Raw genomic sequence first — 23,250 nt, 5'->3', positions numbered from 1 at the left:
AGGGGTTTGGGGAAGGGAAGGGGGCGTGGCCTGATGTAGCCCCTCCCCTTCAGGCCGCTCTCCGCCAGGGGGCGCCGCTGGGCCTCGTTTACTTCGCCGAGTACTTCGTCAACCAGGGGCTGGTGGGTGGGGGCGGGGCTTAGAGGGGTGGGGGAGGGGCTTAATGGGGTGGGGGCGGGGCTTAAAGGGTGGGGGCGGGGCTTGAGGGGTGGGGGTGGGGCTTGAACGGGTCAGGGCAGGTCTAAAATGGCGGATTCGGGGTGGGGGAGGGGCTCAAGATGGCGGATTTGGGGTGGGGGAGGGGCTTAAAGCGTGGGGGAGGGGCCTAAAGGGGTTTGGGAGGGGCTCAAGATGGCGGATTTGGCGTGGGGGAGGGGCTTAAAGCGTGGGGGAGGGGCCTAAAGGGGTTTGGGAGGGGCTCAAGATGGCGGATTTGGGGTGGGGGAGGGGCTTAAAGCGTGGGGGAGGGGCCTAAAGGGGTTTGGGAGGGGCTCAAGATGGCGGATTTTGGGTGGGGGAGGGGCTAAAAGGGTGGGGGAGGGGCCTTAAGGAGTGGGGGAGGGGCTCAACATGGCGGATTTGGGGTGGGGGAGGGGGCTAAAAGGGTGGGGGAGGGGCCTTAAGGCGTGGGGGAGGGGCTCAAGATGGCGGATTTGGGGTGGGGGAGGGGCTTAAAATGGGGTGGGGAGGGGCCTAAAGGAGTGGGGGAGGGGCTAAATCGGCGGATTTGGAGTGGGGGAGGGGCTTGAGGGTGGGGGAGGAGCTTAAAAAGGTGTTGGGGAGGGGCCTGAAGGTGTGGGGGAGGGGCTCAAAATGGCAGATATGGGGTGGGGGAGGGGCTTGAGGGGAGGGGGAGGGGCCTAATCTGGGTGGGGGAGGGGCTTAAAGGGCTGGGGGCGGGGCTAAAGTGGGGAAATCAGGGTGGGGGAGGGGGGTCAAGATGGCGAATTTATTGTGGGGGAGGGGCTTGGGGGGTGGGGGAGGGGCTTTAAAGTGTGGGGGAGGGGCTGGAAGGGGTGGGGGAGGGGCTTAAAGGTGGGGGGAGGGGCTAATATGGCAGAGTCTGGGTGGGGGAGGGGCACAAGATGGCGGATGTAGGTTGGGGGAGGGGCTAGATGGGTGGGGGCGGGGCTTAAAGGTATGGGGGAGGGGCTCAAGGAGGCAGATTTGCAGTGGGGGCGGGGCTTAAATTGTATTCAGGAGTGGGGGAGGGGCTTGGGGGCGGTGGGGGAGGGGTCAGGGCTGCTAAGCCCCGCCCCCAATGTTGGCCCCTCCCCCCCAGATGGAGCTGCTGTACTTCCCCTCCTCGCCCCTCCCCCACAGCGCCCAGTACCGCACGTGAGTGGGGGAGGGGCGGCGACGGGCTGGGGGAGGGGAGGGGAGCCCAGAGCCCCTCCCCCACCCCGGGGCTAAACCCCAAAATTCCCAATTTTAACCCCCAAAATTCCCAATTTTTAACCCCCAAAATTCCCAATTTTAATCCCCAAAATTCCCAATTTTCAACCCAAAATTCCCAATTTTTAACACCCAAAATTCCCAATTTTTAACCTCCAAAATCCCCAATTTTTAACCCCCAAAATTCCCAATTTTCAATCCCCAAAATTCCCAATTTTCAACCCAAAATTCCCAATTTTCAACCCAAAATTCCCAATTTTTAACCCCCAAAATTCCCAATTTTCAACTCCCAAAATTCCCAATTTTTAACCCCAGATTTCCCAATTTTCAACCCAAAATTTCCAATTTTTTAACCTCGAAACTCTGAAAATTTATCACTAAAATTCCCAAATTTCAACCAAAAAAATCCCAAATTTTAACCCTAAAAATCTGCACTTTTCTCCCCCAAAATTCCAAATTTCAACCCAAAATTCCCAATTTTCACCTTTGAAAATCCCAAATTTCAACCCCAAAACCCCCAATTTTCAACCCCCAAACTCCCAATTTTCAGCCCCCCAAAATCCCCATTTTTAACCCAAAATTCCGGGTTTTCCCCCAATTTTTAACCCTTTCCCCCCCGCAGGCTGCAGCTCCTGTACCAGGCCGGCGTCTTCGTGTCGCGCTCGTCGCTGCGCTGGATCCGCCTGCGGCGCCTCTGGGGGCTGGGGCTGCTCCAGGTGGCACCAAAACGGCCCCAAACCGCCCCAAAATCACCCAAAAAATGACTCAAAAATGACCCAAAAAAAGACGAAAAAATGGCCAAAAAATGAGCAAAAAATGACCCAAAAATGAGCAAAAATGACACAAAAAATGAGCAAAAAATGACCAAAAATGACCCAAAAATGACCCAAAAAATGACCAAAAACTGCACAAAAAATGACCAAAAAATGACCAAAAAATGACCCAAAACTGCACAAAAATGACCCAAAAATGTCCGAAAAAATGACCAAAAAATGACCCAAAAATGACCAAAATTGACCAAAAAAAAAAGACCAAAAAATGACCAAAAAATGACCAAAAAAATGACCAAAAAATGACCCAAAAAATGACCCAAAAATGACCAAAAAGTGACCAAAAAATGACAAAAAAAATGACCAAAAAATGACCCAAAAATGAGCAAAAATGACACAAAAAATGACCAAAAAAATGACCCAAAAAATGACCCAAAAAAATGACCAAAAAATGACCCAAAAAATGACCAAAAATGACCAAAAAATGACCAAAAAATGACCCAAAAATGACCAAAAAATGACAAAAAAATTGAACCAAAAAATAACCAAAAAATGACCCAAAAACTGCCCAAAAATTGACCCAAAAAGTGACCAAAAAATGACACAAAAAAAAGACCAAAAATGACCCAAAAATGACCAAAAAAATGACCCAAAAATGAGCAAAAATGACACAAAAATTGACAAAAAAGTGACCAAAAAATGACCCAAAAAATGACTCAAAACTGCCCAAAAAATGACACCAAAATGACCAAAAACTGCCCCAAAACTGCTCAAAAAATGGCCAAAAAATGACCAAAAAACTACCCAAAACTGCACAAAAAATGACCCAAGAAATGACAAAAAAAATGACCCAAAACTGCCCAAAAACTGACCAAAAAAGGACCCCAAAAATGACCCAAAAATGACCAAAAAATGACCGAAAACTGCACAAAAAATGACCAAAAATGACCAAAAAATGACCAAAAAATTACCCCAAAAATGACCAAAAAATGACACAAAAATGACACAAAAATGACCCAAAAATGACCCAAAAATGACCGAAAAATTACCAAAAAACATGACCAAAAAACGACCCATAAAGTGACCAAAAAATGACCAAAAAATGACCAAAAAACGACCCAAAAGATGACCTAAAACTGCACAAAACTGCCCCAAAAATGACACAAAACTGCCCCAAAAATGACACAAAAGATGACCCAAAACTGCACAAAAAAATGACAAAAAACTGCCCCAAAAATGACCAAAAACTGCCCCAAAAAAATGACCAAAAAAGGACCCAAAAATGACCGAAAACTGCACAAAAAAATGACAAAAAAATGACCCAAAAATGACCAAAAAATGACCCAAAAATGACCAAAAAATGACCGAAAACTGCACAAAAAATGACCAAAAAATGACCCCAAAAATGACCAAAAAATGACCCAAAAAATGACCCAAAACTGCTCAAAAAATGACCCAAAAAATGACCCAAAAATGACCCAAAAATGACCAAAAAATGACCAAAAATGACCAAAAAATGACCCAAAAATGACCCAAAAAATGACCCTAAAAATGACCAAAACTGCTCAAAAAATGACCCAAAAATTGACCCAAAAATGCCCCAAAATTTTTTTCCCAATTTCCCCCCAATTTTCCCAAATTTCCCCATTTAAATCCAAATTTTCCCCCAATTTTTTTCCCAATTTCCCCTGAATTTCCCCCATTTTTTCCCCATTTCAATCCCTTTTTAAATCCCCTTTTTCCCGCCAACTTTACCCAATTTTAATCCAAATTTTCCCCCGGAATTCCCCCCACTTTAATCCCAATTTTAATCCCAAATTTCCCCCATTTTCCTCCAAATTTCCCCCAATTTTTATCTCAATTTTTATCCCAATTTTCCCCCATTTTTTCCTGAATTTCCCCCAAATTTCCCCACTTTAATTCCCATTTTTAACCCAATTTTCCCCAATTTCCCCAATTTTAATCCCATTTTTTTCACAATTTCCCCCAAATTTCCCCCAAATTTTCCCCAAATCCCCCCAAATGCCCCAAATTCCCCCAAATTCCCCATTTTTGATCCATTTTTAACCACTTTTCCCCTTTTTCTCCCCGTTTTCCCCGGCCCCGCCCCCAGGTGCTGCTGGCCGCGTTCCTATTGGCCGCCGTGGCTGTCAATCACCTCCTGCCCGCGCTGGGCGTGGCCGCGGCGCTGGCGCTGGGGGAGGGGCTGGTGGGGGGCGGGGCCTACGGGAACGCCTTCGCCAACCTGAGCGAGCAGGTGAGTGACCAGTGAGTGACCCCTGACCCCTGAGTGACCTCTGAGTGACCCTGAGTGACCTCTGAGTGACCCCTGAGTGACCCCTGAGTGACCCTGAGTGACCAATGAGTGACCCTGAGTGACCCTGAGTGACCCCTGAGTGACCCCTGACCCGAGTGACCAGTGACCCCTGACCCCTGAGTGACCAGTGAGTGACCCCTGGGTGACCCGAGTGACCCCTGAGTGACCCTGTGTGACCCCTGAGTGACCCCTGAGTGACCCCTGAGTGACCCCTGAGTGACCCTGAGTGACCCCCGAGTGACCCCTGACCCCTGAGTGACCCCCGAGTGACCCCGAGTGACCCTGAGTGACCCCGAGTGACCCCTGAGTGACCCCTGAGTGACCCTGAATGACCCCTGAGTGACCCGTGACCCCTGAGTGACCCTGAGTGACCCCTGAGTGACCCTGAGTGACCCTGAGTGACCCCTGAGTGACCCCGAGTGACCCCTGAGTGACCCTGAGTGACCCTGAGTGACCCCTGAGTGACCCCTGAGTGACCTCTGAGTGACCCCTGAGTGACCCCGAGTGACCTCTGACCGCTGTCCGCAGGTGCCCCTCCCCCAGCAGCCGCTGGCCGTTGCTGTGGTCACTCTGATGGCCGAAGTCGCCATCGCCGCCGCCGGAGGCGTCGCCCTGGGGGCTCACGCTGCCTTCTGCGGCCAGGAGTGACCCCTGAGTGACCCCTGAGTGACCTCTGAGTGACCTTTGAGTGACCACTGACCTCTGAGTGACCTCTGAGTGACCTCTGAGTGACCTTTGAGTGACCACTGACCTCTGAGTGACCACCGAGTGACCACGGAGTGACCCCTGAGTGACCCCTGAGTGACCTCTGAGTGACCACTGAGTGACCCCTGGAAGTGATCCTGGAATGACCAATGGATTGGCCTTGGAGTGACCACTGAGTGACCACTGAGTGACCTCTGAGTGACCTCTGAGTGACCTCTGAGTGACCATCGAGTGACCACTGGATTGGCCTTGGAGTGACCACTGAGAGATGCTGGAAGTGACCCCTGAGTGACCGCATGGACTGGTCAAGGAATGACCCTGGAAATGACCACTGAGTGACCCCTGAGTGACCCCTGAGTGACCCCTGAGTGACCCTGAGTGACCCTGAGTGACCCCTGAGTGACCCCTGAGTGACCCCTGAGTGACCACTGAAAAAACCCCAAATTTTGGGGTTAAACCCTGGAATTTTTATGAAGAAAAACAAAATTTTGGTTTAAAAAACCCCAAAAAAATTTTTGGGGGAAAAACGAAAAAATTGGAATTTCTTGGGGGGGGGGGGGTGAAATTTGAGGGGAAAAATGGAAATTTTGGGGAAAATTTGAATTTTTGGTAGGAAAAAGAAATAAAAAAGAATTTTGGAAAAAATTCAAAATTTTTTTTGGGGAAAAAATGAATTTTAGAAGGGGAAAAAAAGAAAATTTTGGGGTGAAAAAAAGAATTTTTGGGGAAAAAAAAATGGGGGAGAGAAAAAATTGAATTTTAGGGGGAAAAAAATGGAATTTTAGAGGGAAAAAAATGGAATTTTAGGAAAAAATTGGAATTTTAGGTGGAAAAAATGGAATTTTAGAGAGAAATCCAAAATTCTGGGGGGGGAAATTTTGAATTTTAGAAGAAGAGAAAAACGGAATTTTGGGGTTAAAAATTTGAATTTTAGGGGGAAAAAATGAGAATTTTGTTTTTGAGGAAAAAAATGAATTTTGGGAAAAAAACTGCAAAATTTGGGGGGAAAATTTGAATTTTTTGGGAGGAAAAAGAGGATTTAGGGGGGAAAAAAAAAATTTTTGAAGGGAAAAATTTGAATTTTTAGGGGAAAAAAGAGAATTTTTGGGGGAGTAAAACTGGAAAATTTGAGGGAAAAAATGCAAAATTTTGCACAAGAAAAATTGAATTTTTTGGGGCGAAAAAAGCCAAAATTTTGAGGGGAAAAATTGATTTTTTTGGAGGTGAAAAGAGATCTAAGGGAAAAAAAGAATTTTTGAGAAAAAAAAAGAATTTAAGGAGGAAAAAAAATGGAATTTTGAAGTAAAAAAGGAATTTGAGGCAGGAAATAAAAATATTTTTTAAAACTTTGGGGGTTTTGTGGAGAATTTGTGGTTTGAAGGGTTAAAAAAGAAAATTTTTTGGAAAAATTTGATTTTTTTGGGGAAAAAATTCTCAAATTTGGGGGTGGAAAATTCCAAATTCGGAGCAAAAAAAAAGAAAAAAAAAAATCTGAATTTGGGGTGGAAAAAATGGAATTTTGGGGTAAAAAATTGGAGTTTTGGGCAAAAAAATTTCTGAATTTTGGGTGAAGATTTTTTAATTTGGGGTGGAAAATTTTGAATTTTGGGTGAGTAAATTAAAAATTGGCATCAAAAATGTCAATTATTGGTAAAAAAATTAAATTTGGGGCAAAATTCACAAATTTTGTGGGGGAAAAAAAATCTCAATTTTTGGTCGAGATTGTAAATTTGGGGTGAAAAATGAAAATTTTGGACCCAGAAATCGCAAATTTGGGGGAAAAAAATCAGAATTTTGGGTCAAAAATTGGAATTTTGGGGCCCAAAAATCCCAAATTTGGGTCAAAATCCTCCCTGGGCGTGGCCATGACGTCATCACCTCTTGGCCCCGCCCCCCTCCCTGCCCATCCAATCCCAGCCCTCCCCCATAAAAAATGGGCGGAGCCTCTTGGAGCTCAATTTGTTTATTGGTTGGCCCCGCCCCGCCCTTCCCCCTCCCCCCATTTGGGGGCGGGGCTTGAAGGGAAAATGGGCGGAGCTTGAGGGGTGGGGGAGGGGTTTGGGGGGTGGGGGAGGGGTGAGGTTGGCTCCGCCCCCCTCACCAGCCCTGGCTGCCCCCGGGGGTCCCGTCCAGGGGTGGGGGAGGGGCGGGGGCGGGGCTTGGGGAGGGGGCGGGGCAGCCGGAACCTGTGGAAGGGGGGAGGGGTGGGGAAAGAGACAGAAAAAGGGGGAGGGGTCAAAGGGGTGCCCCTCCCCCACCCTGGGGGGAGGTAGGGGGTCAAGCCCCTCCCCCGACCTCAGAGCCCCTCCCCCTCCCTTTAAGCCCCTCCCCATTTTTATAGCCCCGCCCCCACTCGTTGTGACCCCCTCCCCCACCCGGAGCCCTCCAAACTCTCAGGCCCCTCCCCCAGCCACACCCACTGACCACACCCTCTTAAGCCACGCCCCCTCCCAGCTTTCTAACGCCCCCTATTGGCCAAACCCCTCTGTGAGTGTCCACTGACCCCTCCCCCACTGACCACACCCACTGTCCACACCCACTTAAGCCCCTCCCACCCCCACGCCCTTTAGCGCCCCCAGACCCTTTCTCCCCCCACTGACCACACCCACTGACTCCTCCCTCACTGACCACGCCCACTTAAGCCCCTCCCACACCCCCAAACACTTTAGCGCCCCCTTGTGGCCTTAAACCCTTTCTTCCCTCACTGACCACTGACCCCTCCCTGAGTGACCACTGACCACACCCACTGACCACACCCACCGACCACGCCCACTGACCACACCCACTGACCACACCCACCGACCACGCCCACTGACCACGCCCACTTAAGCCCCTCCCACACCCCCAAACACTTTACTGCCCCCTACTGGCCACTGACCCTTTCGCCCCCCACTGACCGCTGACCCCTCCCTGAGTGACCACTGGCCCCTCCCACTTCCCTCTGGCCCCTCCCCGAGTGACGGCCGGCCCCGCCCCCTTCCCTCGGGCCCCTCCCCCACCTCTGGCGGCGGGCTGGCCGCGGGGGGCGGGGCCGTGCACCCGCAGGTGGTCGCTGACGTAGGCGGCGCTCAGCAGCTTCCCGCAGACGTGGCACGGCACCTTGTCCTCGTGCCGCACCGCGTGCGCCCGCAGCCGGTCCCGCGTGGCGAAGGCCGCCTCGCACGTCTGGGGGGGTCAGGGGTCAGTCAGGGGTCAGGGGTCACTCAGGGGTCACTCAGGGGTCACTCAGGGGTCAGTCAGGATGGAGGACGGGGGAGGGGCACGGCACCTTGTCCTCGTGCCGCACCGCGTGCGCCCGCAGCCGGTCCCGCGTGGCGAAGGCCGCCTCGCACGTCTGGGGGGGTCAGGGGTCAGTCAGGGGTCAGGGGTCACTCAGGGGTCACTCAGGGGTCACTCAGGGGTCAGTCAGGATGGAGGACGGGGGAGGGGCACGGCACCTTGTCCTCGTGCCGCACCGCGTGCGCCCGCAGCCGGTCCCGCGTGGCGAAGGCCGCCTCGCACGTCTGGGGGGGGTCAGTCAGGGGTCAGGGGTCACTCGGGGGTCAGGGGTCACTCAGGGGTCAGTCAGGACGGAGGATGGGGGAGGGGCACGGCACCTTGCCCTCGTCAGTCAGGGGTCACTCAGGGGTCATTGGAGTGGTCAAGGGGTCACTCAGGGGTCAGGGGGTCACTGGGGGTCAGGGGTCAGTCAGGGGTCACTCGGGGGTCAGGGGTCAGTCAGGGGTCAGTCAGGGGTCAGGGGTCACTCAGGGGTCAGTCAGGATGGAGGACGGGGGAGGGGCACGGCACCTTGTCCTCGTGCCGCACCGCGTGCGCCCGCAGCCGGTCCCGCATGGCGAAGGCCGCCTCGCACGTCTGGGGGGGTCACTCAGGGGTCACTCAGGGGTCACTCGGGGGTCAGGGGTCAGTCAGGGGTCAGTCAGGATGGAGGATGGGGGAGGGGCATGGCACCTTGTCCTCGTCAGTCAGGGGTCACTCAGGGGTCATTGCAGTGGTCAAGGGGTCACTCAGGGGTCACTCGGGGGTCAGGGGTCAGTCAGGGGTCACTCAGGGGTCAGGGGTCAGTCAGGGGTCAGTCAGGATGGAGGACGGGGGAGGGGCACGGCACCTTGTCCTCGTCAGTCAGGGGTCACTCAGGGGTCATTGGAGTGGTCAAGGGGTCACTCGGGGGTCACTCAGGGGTCACTCAGGGGTCAGGGGTCACTCAGGGGTCACTCGGGTCACTCGGGGGTCAGGGGTCACTCAGGGGTCACTCGGGGGTCAGGGGTCAGTCAGGGGTCAGTCAGGATGGAGGATGGGGGAGGGGCACGGCACCTTGTCCTCGTGCCGCACCGCGTGCGCCCGCAGCCGGTCCCGCGTGGCGAAGGCCGCCTCGCACGTCTGGGGGGGTCACTCAGGGGTCAGGGGTCACTCAGGGGTCAGGGGGTCACTCAGGGGTCAGTCAGGATGGCGGATGGGGGAGGGGCACGGCACCTTGTCCTCATCAGTCAGGGGTCACTCAGGGGTCATTGGAGTGGTCAAGGGGTCACTCAGGGGTCAGGGGTCACTCAGGGGTCAGGGGTCAGTCAGGGGTCAGTCAGGGGTCACTCGGGGGTCAGGGGTCAGTCAGGGGTCACTCAGGGGTCAGTCAGGACGGGGGACGGGGGAGGGGCACGGCACCTTGTCCTCGTGCCGCACCGCGTGCGCCCGCAGCCGGTCCCGCGTGGCGAAGGCCGCCTCGCACGTCTGGGGGGGTCACCCAGGGGTCACTCGGGGGTCAGTCAGGGGTCAGGGGTCACTCAGGGGTCAGTCAGGATGGAGGATGGGGGAGGGGCACGGCACCTTGTCCTCGTTCAGTCAGGGTCACTCAGGGGTCATTGGAGTGGTCAAGGGGGCACTCAGGGGTCAGGGGGTCACTGGGGGTCAGGGGTCACTCAGGGGTCACTCGGGGGTCAGGGGTCAGTCAGGACGGGGGACGGGGGAGGGGCACGGCACCTTGTCCTCGTGCCGCACCGCGTGCGCCCGCAGCCGGTCCCGCGTGGCGAAGGCCGCCTCGCACGTCTGGGGGGGGTGACTCAGGGGTCACTCGGGGGTCACTCGGGGGTCAGGGGTCAGTCAGGGGTCATTGGAGTGGTCAAGGGGTCACTCAGGGGGTCACTCAGGGGTCAGGGGTTCACTCGGGGGTCACTCAGGGGTCAGGGGTTATTCAGAAGGTCAAGGGGTCACTCAGGGGTCAAGGGGCCATTCAGGGGTCAAGGGGTCAGTCAGGGGTCAGGGGGTCACTCAGGTGGTCAGGGGGTCACTTGAGGCTAGAGGGGTACCTCAGGGGGTCACTCAGGGGTCAGTCATGGGTTATTGGAGTGGTCAAGGGGTCACTCAGGGGGTCAGTGGGGTCACTCAGGGGTCAGGGGGTCACTCAGGAGGTCAAGGGGCCTTTCAGGGGGTCAGGGGGTCACTCAGGGGTCAGGGGGTCATTCAGGGGTCAGGGGTCATTCAGGAGGTCATAGGGCCATTCAGGGGGTCAGGGGGTCACTCAGGGGTCAGGGGGTCACTCAGGGGCCACGGGGTCACTCAGGGGTCAGGGGTCATTCAGGAGGTCAAGGAGTCACTCAGGGGTCATTCAGGAGGTCAAGGGGTCACTTAAGGGTCAGGGGGTCACTCGGGGGTCACTCAGGGGTCAGGGGTAACTCAGGGGTCAGGGGGTCACTCAGGGGTCAGGGGTCATTCAGGAGGTCAAGGGGTCACTCAGGGGTCAAGGGGCCATTCAGGGGTCAAGGGGTCACTCAGGGGTCAAGGGGCCATTCAGGGGCTCAAGGGGTCACTCAGGGGTCAGGGGGTCACTCAGAGGGTCAAGGGTCACTCAGGTGGCCAGGGGGTCCCTCAGGGGTCACTCAGGGGGTCAAGGGGTCACTCAGGGGTCATTTGAGTGGTCAAGGGGTCTCTCGGGGGCTCAAGGGGTCACTCAGGGGTCAACCAGGGGTCAGGAGAGGTCATGAGGTCATGGGAAGCCAAAGGGGGGTTGGGTGTGGTCAGTGGGTGTGGTCAGCCTGTGGGCATGGTCACTGGGCGTGGTCAGAGGGTGTGGTCAGTCTGTGGGCATGGTCAGATTGTGGGCATGGTCAGTGGGCGTGGTCAGTCTGTGGGCGTGGTCAGTGGGTGTGGTCAGTGGGCGTGGTCAGCCTGTGGGCATTGTCAGTGGGTGTGGTCACTCCATGGGCACAGTCAGTGGGCGTGACCAGTCAGTGGGTGTGGTCAGTGGGCGTGGTCAGTGGGCGTGGCCTCACCTGGCACTTGAAGGGCCGCTCGGTGGAGTGAACCTGCCGGACGTGGCTGTTCAGGTGGTCCGGCCTGGGGGAGTGACCAGCAGTGACCAGTGGTGACCAAGGGTGACCACCAGTGACCAGTGGTGACCACCAGTGACCAATGGTGACCACCAGTGACCAGCAGTGACCAGCAGTGACCAGTGGTGACCACCGGTGACCAAGGGTGACCACCAGTGACCACCAGTGACCAATGGTGACCAGCAGTGACCAGTGGTGACCAAGGATGACCACCACTGACCAGTGACTGACCAGTGGCACCAGTGCCACCAGTGACCATGGCAATGTCCCCAAGTCCCACCAGTCTCACCATGACCCAATGACCCCAGACCCCACCATGACCCCAAACCCCACCATGACCCAATGACCACCATGACCCAACGCTGACCCCAAACCCCACCATAATCATGACCCACTATGACCCAACAATGACCCCAGACCCCACCATGACCCAGTGACCACCATGGCCCACCATGACCCCAAACCCCACCATGACCCAAACACCACCACGACCCAATGATGACCTCAAACCCCACCATGACCCAATGACCACCAGGACCCAACGATGACCCCAGACCCCACCATGACCAAGACCCCAAACACCCCCAGGACCCAACCATGACCCCAAATCCCACCATGACCAAAACCCTCCAGGACCCAAACACCACCAGGACCCAACGATGACCCCAAACGCCACCAAGATCCAAACCCCACCATGACCCAATGACCACCAGGAGTCAACGCTGACCCCAAATCCCACCATGACCATGACACCCAATGACCACCACAACCCAACGCTGACCCCAAACCCCACCACGACCCAATGCTGATCCCAAACCCCACCAGGACCAAGACCCACCACGACCCAACCATGACCCCAAACCCTCCATGACCAAGACCCCCCATGCCCCATGGCTGACCCCAAACCCCACCATGACCAAGACCCCCCACGCCCCACGGCCGACCCCAAACCCCACCACGACCAAGACCCCAAACCCCATGGCCGACCCCAAACCCCACCAGGACCAAGACCCCCCCCACGCCCCACGGCCAACTCCAAACCCCACCAGGTCCCAATGATGACCCCAAACCCCACCACGACCCAATGACCACCATGACCCAACAATGACCCCAAACCCCACCATGACCCACCACTGACCCCAAACCCCACCACGACCAAGACCCCAAACCCCACCATGACCAAGACCCCCCACGCCCCACGGCCGACCCCAAACCCCACCATGACCAAGACCCCAAACCCCACCAGGACCAAGACCCCCCACGCCCCACGGCCGACCCCAAACCCCACCATGACCCAACGCTGACCCCAAACCCCACCACGACCAAGACCCCCAAACCCCACCAGGACCCACGGCCGACCCCAAGCCCCACCATGACCCAACGCTGACCCCAAACCCCACCACGACCAAGACCCCAAACCCCACCATGACCCAGTGCTGACCCCAAACCCCACCATGACCCACGGCCGACCCCAAACCCCACCATGACCCAAGACCCCCCACGCCCCACGGCCGACCCCCAAACCCCACCATGACCCAAGACCCCCCACGCCCCACCGCTGACCCCAAACCCCACCATGACCAAGGCCCACCATGACCCAACAATGACCCCAAACCCTCCATGACCACCATGACCCAATGACCACCGCGCCCCATGGCCAACCCCAAACCCCACCACGACCCAATGGCCACCGTGACCCACTGCTGACCCCAAACCCCACCACGGCCAAGATCCACCATGACCCAAGGATGACCCCAAACCCCACCATGACCCAACGCTGACCCCAAACCCCACCATGACCCAATGACCACCATGACTCAAGGATGACCCGAAACCCCACCACGACCAAGACCCCAAACCCCACCATGACCCAACGCTGACCCCAAACCCTCCATGACCAAGACCCCCCACGCCCCAAGGATGACCCCAAACCCCACCATGACCAAGACCCCAAACCCCACCATGACCCAACGCTGACCCCAAACCCCACCATGACCCAATGACCACCATGACCCCACCATGACCCCAAACCCCACCATGACCCAACGCTGACCCCAAACCCCATCACGACCAAGACCCACCATGACCCAAGGATGACCCCAAACCCCACCATGACCAACACCCTCCACGCCCCACCGCTGACCCGAAACCCCACCATGACCCAATGACCACCGTAACCCAACGCTGACCCCAAACCCCACCACGACCAAGGCCCACCATGACCCAACCATGACCCCAAACCCCACCACGACCAAGACCCCCCCACGCCCCACGGCCGACCCCAGACCCCACCACGACCAAGACCCCAAACCCCACCATGACCCAAGGATGACCCCAAACCCCATCACGACCAAGACCCCCCACGCCCCACGGCCAACCCCAATCCCCACCATGACCCCAAACCCCACCATGACCCAATGACCACCGCGACTCAATGATGACCCCAAACCCCACCATGACCCACCACTGACCCCAAACCCCACCATGACCAAGACCCCCCCACGCCCCACGGCCGACCCCAAACCCCACCATGACCAAGACCCCAAACCCCACCATGACCCAACGCTGACCCCAAACCCCATCACGACCAAGACCCACCATGACTCAACAATGACCCCAAACCCCACCAGGACCAAGACCCCCCACGCCCCACGGCCGACCCCAAACCCCACCAGGACCAAGACCCCCCATGACCCAACAATGACCCCAAACCCTCCATGACCACCATGACCCAAACCCCACCATGACCCAACGCTGACCCCAAACCCCACCACGACCAAGACCCACCACGCCCCACCGCTGACCCCAAACCCCACCATGACCCAAGACCCCCCATGCCCCATGGCCGACCCCCAAACCCCACCATGACCCAATGACCACCGCGACCCAATGATGACCCCAAACCCCACCACGACCAAGACCCCAAACCCCACCATGACCCAACGCTGACCCCAAACCCCACCATGACCAAGACCCCAAACCCCACCATGACCAAGACCCCAAACTCCACCATGACCCAATGACCACCATGACCCAATGACCACCGCGACCCAACGATGACCCCAAACCCCACCATGACCCAACGCTGACCCCAAACCCCCACCAGGACCAAGACCCCCCCCCACCTGGAGAAGCTCTTCCCGCAGTGCCCGCAGGCGTAGGGCTTGTGCACGTGTCCCTGGTGCGAGCGGACGTGCGAGGCCATCCTGTCCTTGCGCTTGAAGCGCTGCTGGCACACGGGGCACTGGAAGGGCCGCTCGTCCGTGTGCGACAGCCGGTGCCGTTTCAGGTGGTAGACGTCGCGGAACGCCTTCCCGCACGTGTCGCACGCGTGGCTCTTCCGCGACGCCGCCGACGACGCCGCGCGTTTCGTCCCCCGCCGCCGCCGCCGTCGCGGCGTTGTCACCCGCTGTCCCCTCCTCGCCGCCACCTCCTTGGGTGCTGGGCGGCCTCCAGGAGGTCCTGGGGGAGGGGCAGCAGGGTGGGGGAGGGGCGCGGGGGGGCGCTTGGCGGCGCTGGGGGCGGAGCCGTGCGTGGCCTGGTGGCGCCGCAGGTTGTAGCCGTTCTTGAACTCCTTGGCGCACAGGCCGCACACGTACGGGGCGCCCTTGCCCTTCCGCGATGACGTCACCGCCCGACGTCACGGCCGCCGGCGCCGTTTCCGGTGACGTCACCGCGGCCGCCGCGGCGGGTTTGAGGGGGGAGGGGTCGATGGTGGGAGGGGGAGGGGCGGAGGAGGGGGGAGGAGGGGGAGGGTCGGGGGGTGGGGGGGGGGGTGGGGGGAGGGGCAGGAGGTCGACGGGGAGGGGGGGAGGGGGGAGGGGGGGGAGGGGGAGGGGGCGGCGGCGGCCTGGGGGGGGGGGGGAGAGAGAGGCAGAGTGGTATTAACCAGTATGGACCAGTATAAACCAGTATGGGCCAGTATAAACCAGTCTGGATCAGTATGGACCAGTAAAAACCAGTATGGGCCAGTATAAACCAGTCTGGATCAGTATGGACCAGTATAAACCAGTCTGGACCAGTATAAACCAGTCTGGACCAGTATGGACCAGTATAAACCAGAATGGACCAGTATAAACCAGTCTGGACCAGTATAAACCAGTCTGGACCAGTATGGACCAGGATAAACCACAATGGACCAGTATAAACCAGTCTGGATCAATATAAACCATTACGGACCAGTATCAACCAGTTCGGACTGGTATGGACCAGTATAAACCAGTCTGGACTGGTATGGACCAGTATAAACCAGTCTGGATCAGTATAAACCATTACGGACCAGTATAAACCAGTTCGGACTGGTATGGATAAGGATGGACCAGTATAAACCAGTCTGGATCAGGATAAACCAGTTTGGACTGGTATGGACCGGTACGGACCAGTATGGACAAGTATAAACCAGTTTGGACTGGTATGGACCGGTACGGACCAGTATGGACAAGTATAAACCAGTTTGGACTGGTATGGACCGGTACGGACCAGTATGGACAAGTATAAACCAGTTTGGACTGGTATGGACCGGTATGGACCAGTTTAGACCCAGTATACACCAGTCTGGACCAGTTTGGACTGGTATGGACCAGTATAAACCGGTTTGGACCAGTTTAGATCCAGTATAGACCCAGTATGGACCAGCATGGATGAATATGGACCAGTATGGACCAGTTTGGGCCAGTTTGGATCGGTACAAACCAGTATGGACCAGTATGGACCAGTAAAACCAGTATAAGCCAGTAACAGACCAGTAGGGACTGGTACGGACCAATACAGACCAGTCTAATCCAGTATGGACCAGTTTAGACCAGTAAGAATCAGTACAGACCAGTATAAACCAGCACGGACCAGTATAAACCAGTACAGGTCAGTATGGACCAGTAAAACCAGTAATGGACCAGTAGCACCAGTACGGACCAGTAAAACCAGTAACAGGAGCCACAGCGGTGTCCCCATCACTCCCAGTGCCACCAGTGCCACCAGTAAAGATTCCCAGGGCTCCCAGTAACACCAGTAACAGCTCCCAGTGCTCCCAGTGCCACCAGTGCTCCCAGTACAAACCCACACCGGTGTCCCCGTCACCCCCAGTGTCACCAGTGCCACCAGTAAAGATTCCCAGTGCTCCCAGTACAGAGCGACACCGGTGTCCCCATCACCCCCAGTGCTCCCAGTAACACCAGTAACAGCTCCCAGTGCTCCCAGTGCTCCCAGTACAGAGTGACACTGGTGTCCCCATCACCCCCAGTGCTCCCAGTGCCACCAGTAACAGCTCCCAGTGCTCCCAGTACAGAGTGACACCGGTGTCCCCATCACCCCCAGTGCTCCCAGTGCCACCAGTAACAGCTCCCAGTGCTCCCAGTACAAACCCACACCGGTGTCACTGTCACCCCAGTGCTCCCAGTGCTCCCAGTAACAGCTCCCAGTGCTCCCAGTACAAACCCACACCGGTGTCACTGTCACCCCAGTGCTCCCAGTGCTCCCAGTATCACCAGTAATGATTCCCAGTGCTCCCAGTACAGAGTGACACTGGTGTCCCCATCACCCCCAGTGCTCCCAGTAACAGCTCCCAGTGCTCCCAGTGACAGCTCCCAGTGCTCCCAGTACAAACCCATACCGGTGTCCCTGTCACCCCAGTGCTCCCAGTGCTCCCAGTACCACCAGTAATGATTCCCAGTGCTCCCAGTACAAACCCACACCGGTGTCACTGTCACCCCAGTGCTCCCAGTGCTCCCAGTATCACCAGTAATGATTCCCAGTGCTCCCAGTACAGAGTGACACTGGTGTCCCCATCACCCCCAGTGCTCCCAGTAACAGCTCCCAGTGCTCCCAGTAACAGCTCCCAGTGCTCCCAGTACAAACCCATACCGGTGTCCCTGTCACCCCAGTGCTCCCAGTGCTCCCAGTGCTCCCAGTATCACCAGTAATGATTCCCAGTGCTCCCAGTACAAACCCACACCGGTGTCCCCATCACCCCAGTGCTCCCAGTAACACCAGTAACAGCTCCCAGTGCTCCCAGTGCCACCAGTTCTCCCAGTACAGAGCGACACCGGTGTCCCCATCACCCCCAGTGCTCCCAGTGCTCCCAGTAACAGCTCCCAGTGCTCCCAGTACAAACCCGCATCAGTGTCACTGTCACCCCCAGTGCTCCCAGTGCTCCCAGTACCACCAGTAATGATTCCCAGTGCTCCCAGTACAAACCCACACTGGTGTCCCCATCACCCCCAGTGTCACCAGTGCCACCAGTAACAGCTCCCAGTGCTCCCAGTACAGACCCACACTGGTGTCCCCATCACCCCAGTGTCACCAGTGCCACCAGTACCGGCACCCCCAACCCTCCCAGTGCTCCCAGTGCTCCCAGTACAGAGCGACACTGGTGTCCCCGTCACCCCCAGTCCCCCCCAGTGCTCCCAGTGCTCCCAGTACAGAGTGACACCCGTGTCCCCATCACCCCAGTGCTCCCAGTGCTCCCAGTACAAACCCACACCAGTGTCACTGTCACCCCCAGTGCTCCCAGTGCTCCCAGTACAAACCCACACCAGTGTCACTGTCACCCCCAGTGCTCCCAGTGCTCCCAGTACCACCAGTAATGATTCCCAGTGCTCCCAGTACAAACCCACACTGGTGTCCCCGTCACCCCCAGTGTCACCAGTGCCACCAGTAACAGCTCCCAGTGCTCCCAGTACAGACCCACACTGGTGTCCCCATCTCCCCAGTGTCACCACTGCCACCAGTACCGGCACCCCCAGCCCTCCCAGTGCTCCCAGTGCCACCAGTACAGAGCGACACTGGTGTCCCCGTCACCCCCAGTGCTCCCAGTACCACCAGTAAAAGCTCCCAGTGCTCCCAGTACAAACCCACGCCAGTGTCACTGTCACCCCCAGCCCTCCCAGTGCTCCCAGTGCCACCAGTACAGAGCAACACTGGTGTCCCCATCACCCCCAGCCCTCCCAGTGCTCCCAGTGCTCCCAGTACAAACCCACATCAGTGTCCCCATCACCCCAGTGTCACCAGTACAGAGTGACACCGGTGTCCCCGTCACCCCCAGTGCTCCCAGTAACAGCTCCCAGTGCTCCCAGTACAAACCCACACCGGTGTCCCCATCACCCCCAGCCCTCCCAGTGCTCCCAGTACAAACCCATATCAGTGTCCCCATCACCCCCAGTGCTCCCAGTGCTCCCAGTACAGAGTGACACTCGTGTCCCCATCACCCCCAGCCCTCCCAGTGCTCCCAGTGCTCCCAGTACAAACCCACACCGGTGTCCCCATCACCTCCAGCCCTCCCAGTGCTCCCAGTACAGAGTGACACCGGTGTCCCCGTCACCCCAGTGCTCCCAGTGCTCCCAGTACCGGCACCCCCAGTCCCCCCCAGCCCTCCCAGTGCTCCCAGTACAGAGTGACACCCGTGTCCCCATCACCCCCAGTGCTCCCAGTGCTCCCAGTACAAACCCATATCAGTGTCCCCATCACCCCAGTGTCACCAGTACAGAGTGACACCGGTGTCCCCAGTGCTCCCAGTAACACCTGTGCCACCAGTAACAGCTCCCAGTGCTCCCAGTAACAGCTCCCAGTGCTCCCAGTCCAAACCCACACTGGTGTCCCCATCACCCCCGGGGCTCCCAGTGCTCCCAGTACAAACCCATACCGGTGTCCCCATCACCCCCAGCCCTCCCAGTGCTCCCAGTGCTCCCAGTGCTCCCAGTGCTCCCAGTACAGAGTGACACCGGTGTCCCCATCACCCCCAGCCCTCCCAGTGCTCCCAGTGCTCCCAGTGCTCCCAGTACAAACCCACATCAGTGTCCCCATCACCCCAGTGTCACCAGTACAGAGTGACACCCGTGTCCCCATCACCCCCAGCCCTCCCAGTGCTCCCAGTACCGGCACCCCCAGTCCCCCCCAGCCCTCCCAGTGCTCCCAGTACAAACCCACACCGGTGTCCCCATCACCCCCAGTGCTCCCAGTACAGAGTGACACTGGTGTCCCCATCACCCCCAGCCCTCCCAGTGCTCCCAGTGCTCCCAGTACCGGCACCCCCAGTCCCCCCCAGCCCTCCCAGTGCTCCCAGTGCTCCCAGTACCGGCACCCCCAGTGCTCCCAGTGCTCCCAGTACAAACCCACATCAGTGTCCCCATCACCCCAGTGTCACCAGTACAGAGTGACACCGGTGTCCCCATCACTCCCAGTAACACCAGTGCCACCAGTAACAGCTCCCAGTACTCCCAGTACAAACCCACACTGGTGTCCCCATCACCCCCAGCCCTCCCAGTGCTCCCAGTACAGAGTGACACCCGTGTCCCCATCACCCCCAGCCCTCCCAGCGCTCCCAGTGCTCCCAGTGCTCCCAGTACAAACCCATACTGGTGTCCCCATCACCCCCAGCCCTCCCAGTGCTCCCAGTACCGGCACCCCCAGTCCCCCCCAGCCCTCCCAGTGCTCCCAGTACAAACCCACACCAGTGTCCCCATCACCCCCAGTGCTCCCAGTACAGAGTGACACTGGTGTCCCCATCACCCCCAGCCCTCCCAGTGCTCCCAGTGCTCCCAGTACCGGCACCCCCAGTCCCCCCCAGCCCTCCCAGTGCTCCCAGTGCTCCCAGTACCGGCACCCCCAGTGCTCCCAGTGCTCCCAGTACAAACCCACATCAGTGTCCCCATCACCCCAGTGTCACCAGTACAGAGTGACACCGGTGTCCCCATCACTCCCAGTAACACCAGTGCCACCAGTAACAGCTCCCAGTACTCCCAGTACAAACCCACACTGGTGTCCCCATCACCCCCAGCCCTCCCAGTGCTCCCAGTACAGAGTGACACCCGTGTCCCCATCACCCCCAGCCCTCCCAGCGCTCCCAGTGCTCCCAGTGCTCCCAGTACAAACCCATACTGGTGTCCCCATCACCCCCAGCCCTCCCAGTGCTCCCAGTACCGGCACCCCCAGTCCCCCCCAGCCCTCCCAGTGCTCCCAGTACAAACCCACACCAGTGTCCCCATCACCCCCAGTGCTCCCAGTACAGAGTGACACCGGTGTCCCCATCACCCCCAGCCCTCCCAGTGCTCCCAGTGCTCCCAGTACAAACCCACACTGGTGTCCCCATCACCCCCAGTCCCCCCCAGCCCTCCCAGTGCTCCCAGTACAAACCCACACTGGTGTCCCCATCACCCCCAGTGCTCCCAGTACAAACCCACACTGGTGTCCCCATCACCCCCAGCCCTCCCAGTGCTCCCAGTGCTCCCAGTACCGGCACCCCCAGTCCCCCCCAGCCCTCCCAGTGCTCCCAGTCCAGCCCCACCCCGCTGTCCCCACCCCCCCCAGTGCCACCCCCACCCCTCCCAGTCCCTCCCAGTCCCTCCCAGTCCCCCCAGTCCGAGCCTCCCTCCCCCCATCCCCCCCCCAAACAGCCCCACCCCCCTCCCCCTCCCCCTCCAGCGCTCCCAGTCCGATCCCCCACCCCTCCCCCACCCCCCCTCCCCCACCCCTCCCCCCCCCAGCGGCGCCGCCCCTCCCCCCACCTGGAAGATGAAGCTGCTCCAGTTCGCGGGGTCCATCTCGCGACAGTCGCGACCGAATCGCGACCGAATCGCGGCCGGGGAGGAGAGGAGGAGGGGGAGGGGAGGGGAGGGGGGAGGGGTGGGGGGATCGGGTGGGGGGAGGGGCGGGGGGCTCTGAGGGAGGGGGGGGGGGAGGGAGAGCGGCGTGAGGGGAGAGGTGGGCGGGGCTTCGGGGAGGGAGGCGTGGTCGGCAGCGAGGCGTTGATTGGACGCGGCGCGCCCTTGGCGGGCGATGATTGGGAGGGGCGATGTTAGCCACGCCCCTCTTTCCCCCCTCCACCTCAGGGCAAGCCACGCCCACCGCGGGTTTCCCGCCCTGCCGCCGCTCCCGCGCGCCACAAAATGGAGGCGGCCGCGCGCCCCCCGCCCCTCAGGAATGCGAGGCGCTGATTGGTCGGAACACGCCCACGAGGAGGGGGGGGAACCAATCAGGAGGCAGCGGGGCGGAAGCGCCATGTTGGGCGAGCGTTGTCATGGCAACCGCGGGGCGCGGCGGTGATTGGCTGAGACAGGAGGGGGTGGGGGAATTAATCCACGCCCCCTCATCAATAAAGCCACGCCCTGCTGATTAATTGGTTATTACTTAATTATTAATGGCGCGCCCGCTGTGTTGTAGCCACGCCCTACCCGTGACTCCGCCCCCATCACGCAGAGCCACGCCCACTGTTGGCGTTTTCCCGCCATTTTTCCTCCCCTCAGGAGCCGCCGCCATTTTGAGCCCCCCCCGGCCCCTCCCGCAACGGCGCCAAAATCGCTCAAATTTCACCCAAATTTCACCCAAAATTCACCCAAAATTCACCCAAAATTCACCCAAATCCCAAAAATCCACACCGGAATCCCCAAAAAAGGGCTTGATCCCCAAAATTCTCCTTTTCTGACCCAAAAGTCCTCTTTTTCCATCAAAAAATCGCTCTTTTTTACCCCCAAACCCACATTTTTACCCCAAAATCCACTTTTTTGTCACAAATTCTGCAATTTTTACCTCCAAATCCACATTTTTCCACCCAAATTCCACTTGTCCCTTCAAAATCCGATTTTCTCCCCCCTAATCTTTTTTTTCCCCCCTAAATGCACATTTTGTTCCCTCAAATTCCCCAAAAAATTCACATTTTCCCCCCAAAATTGGAGTTCATTCCGCAAAATTCACCCTTCTGCCCCTAAAATTCACACTCCCCTCCTAAAATCCACATTTTTAGACCTTTTTTCCTTAAAAATCCTTGGTTTTCTACCCAAAATTCCCTTTTTCCATACAAAATCAAAAGTCCCTCAATAAATCACATTTTCTCACCTAAAATCCCATTTTTCCCCGAAAAATCCGCAATTTTTCCCCCCAAAAATTCACATTTTGCTCCGAAAATTTTATTTTTCTTTCAGAAGAATCCTCATTTTCCCCCAGAACTTTCCTTTTCCCCCAAAATTCCACCTTTTTTCCCTCAAAAATTCCCTTTTTTGTCACCCCAAATCCTCCTTTTTTTCCCCCAAATTTCCAACTTGGGGAAAAAAAAAAAACTTGGGAATTTTGGGGGAAATTTTAGGAAATTTGGGTGATTTTGGGGTTGCTATCCTAATTTTAGTGGGTTTTAATGGGATTTTTTAAATTTTTGGATGGAAATTCCAGGATTTTTTGGAAATTTTGGTGGAATTTTAGGGATGTGGGTGGAGCCTGATCTAAGCCACGCCCATAGCCACGCCCACTACCATATGTGGGCATAATCGTATAATTTTAATGAGATTTTTTTGGTATTTTTGAGGAGAAATTTTGGACTTTTTTTTTTAATTTTGGGGATTTTTAAAATAAATTATGGAAAAGGGGCGGAGCCTGTGCAAGAGCCACACCCACTTCCATATTTGGGCATATTCGGGTTGGTTTTAATGGGATTTCGTTTATTTTTTGAGTAGAAATTTCCGGATTTTGGGGGAGATTTTGGGGGAATTTTGGAGATTCACACAAAGGGGCGGAGCCTGCGCTGAAGCCACGCCCACAGCCCCACCCACTCCAGGTTTTTAGGTCCATTTTGGGTGTTTTTAATGGATTTTTTTTAATTTTTGGGGTAGAAATTCCAGGATTTTTCAAGGAAATTTTGGGGTTCACGCCCAGGGGCGGAGCCTTCACTGAAGCCACGCCCACAGCCCCACCCACCCCAGGTTTTTAGGTCCCTTTGGGGTATTTTCAATGGGATTTTTTTTAATTTTTAGGGTAGAAATTC

The 23,250-nt window shown here is 57.0% G+C and overlaps 2 protein-coding genes across 2 annotated transcripts in view; one reads left to right on the top strand and one right to left on the bottom strand.

Moving 5' to 3' along the window:
- The window catches only part of CLN3 (CLN3 lysosomal/endosomal transmembrane protein, battenin), a 5,487-nt gene extending 247 nt beyond the window's left edge, over positions 1-5,240 (top strand). Inside the window, exons 2-6 of the mRNA XM_059872778.1 lie at positions 54-122; positions 1,283-1,338; positions 2,018-2,111; positions 4,279-4,422; positions 5,011-5,240. Coding sequence (XP_059728761.1) covers positions 54-122; positions 1,283-1,338; positions 2,018-2,111; positions 4,279-4,422; positions 5,011-5,130 — 483 coding nt within the window. The 3' untranslated portion in view covers positions 5,131-5,240. The remainder of the gene's footprint in view (positions 1-53; positions 123-1,282; positions 1,339-2,017; positions 2,112-4,278; positions 4,423-5,010) is intronic.
- Positions 5,241-7,134: 1,894 nt separating this feature from the next.
- Positions 7,135-15,147, bottom strand: LOC132341348 (myc-associated zinc finger protein-like; the record flags this gene model as incomplete). Its single annotated transcript, XM_059872842.1, is given in 6 exon segments — positions 7,135-7,373; positions 8,187-8,352; positions 11,451-11,514; positions 14,633-14,871; positions 14,873-14,989; positions 14,992-15,147. Coding segments are annotated over 6 exon segments (831 nt in total), but the record flags the coding sequence as incomplete, so codon positions are not given.
- Positions 15,148-23,250: the final 8,103 nt, after the last annotated feature.

Source organism: Haemorhous mexicanus, chromosome 38 (genome assembly GCF_027477595.1).
Source record: "Haemorhous mexicanus isolate bHaeMex1 chromosome 38, bHaeMex1.pri, whole genome shotgun sequence".
Classification (NCBI taxonomy): Eukaryota; Metazoa; Chordata; class Aves; order Passeriformes; family Fringillidae; genus Haemorhous; species Haemorhous mexicanus.
Note: the sequence above shows the minus strand (reverse complement) of the source record. Positions and strands in the feature narration are given on the sequence as shown.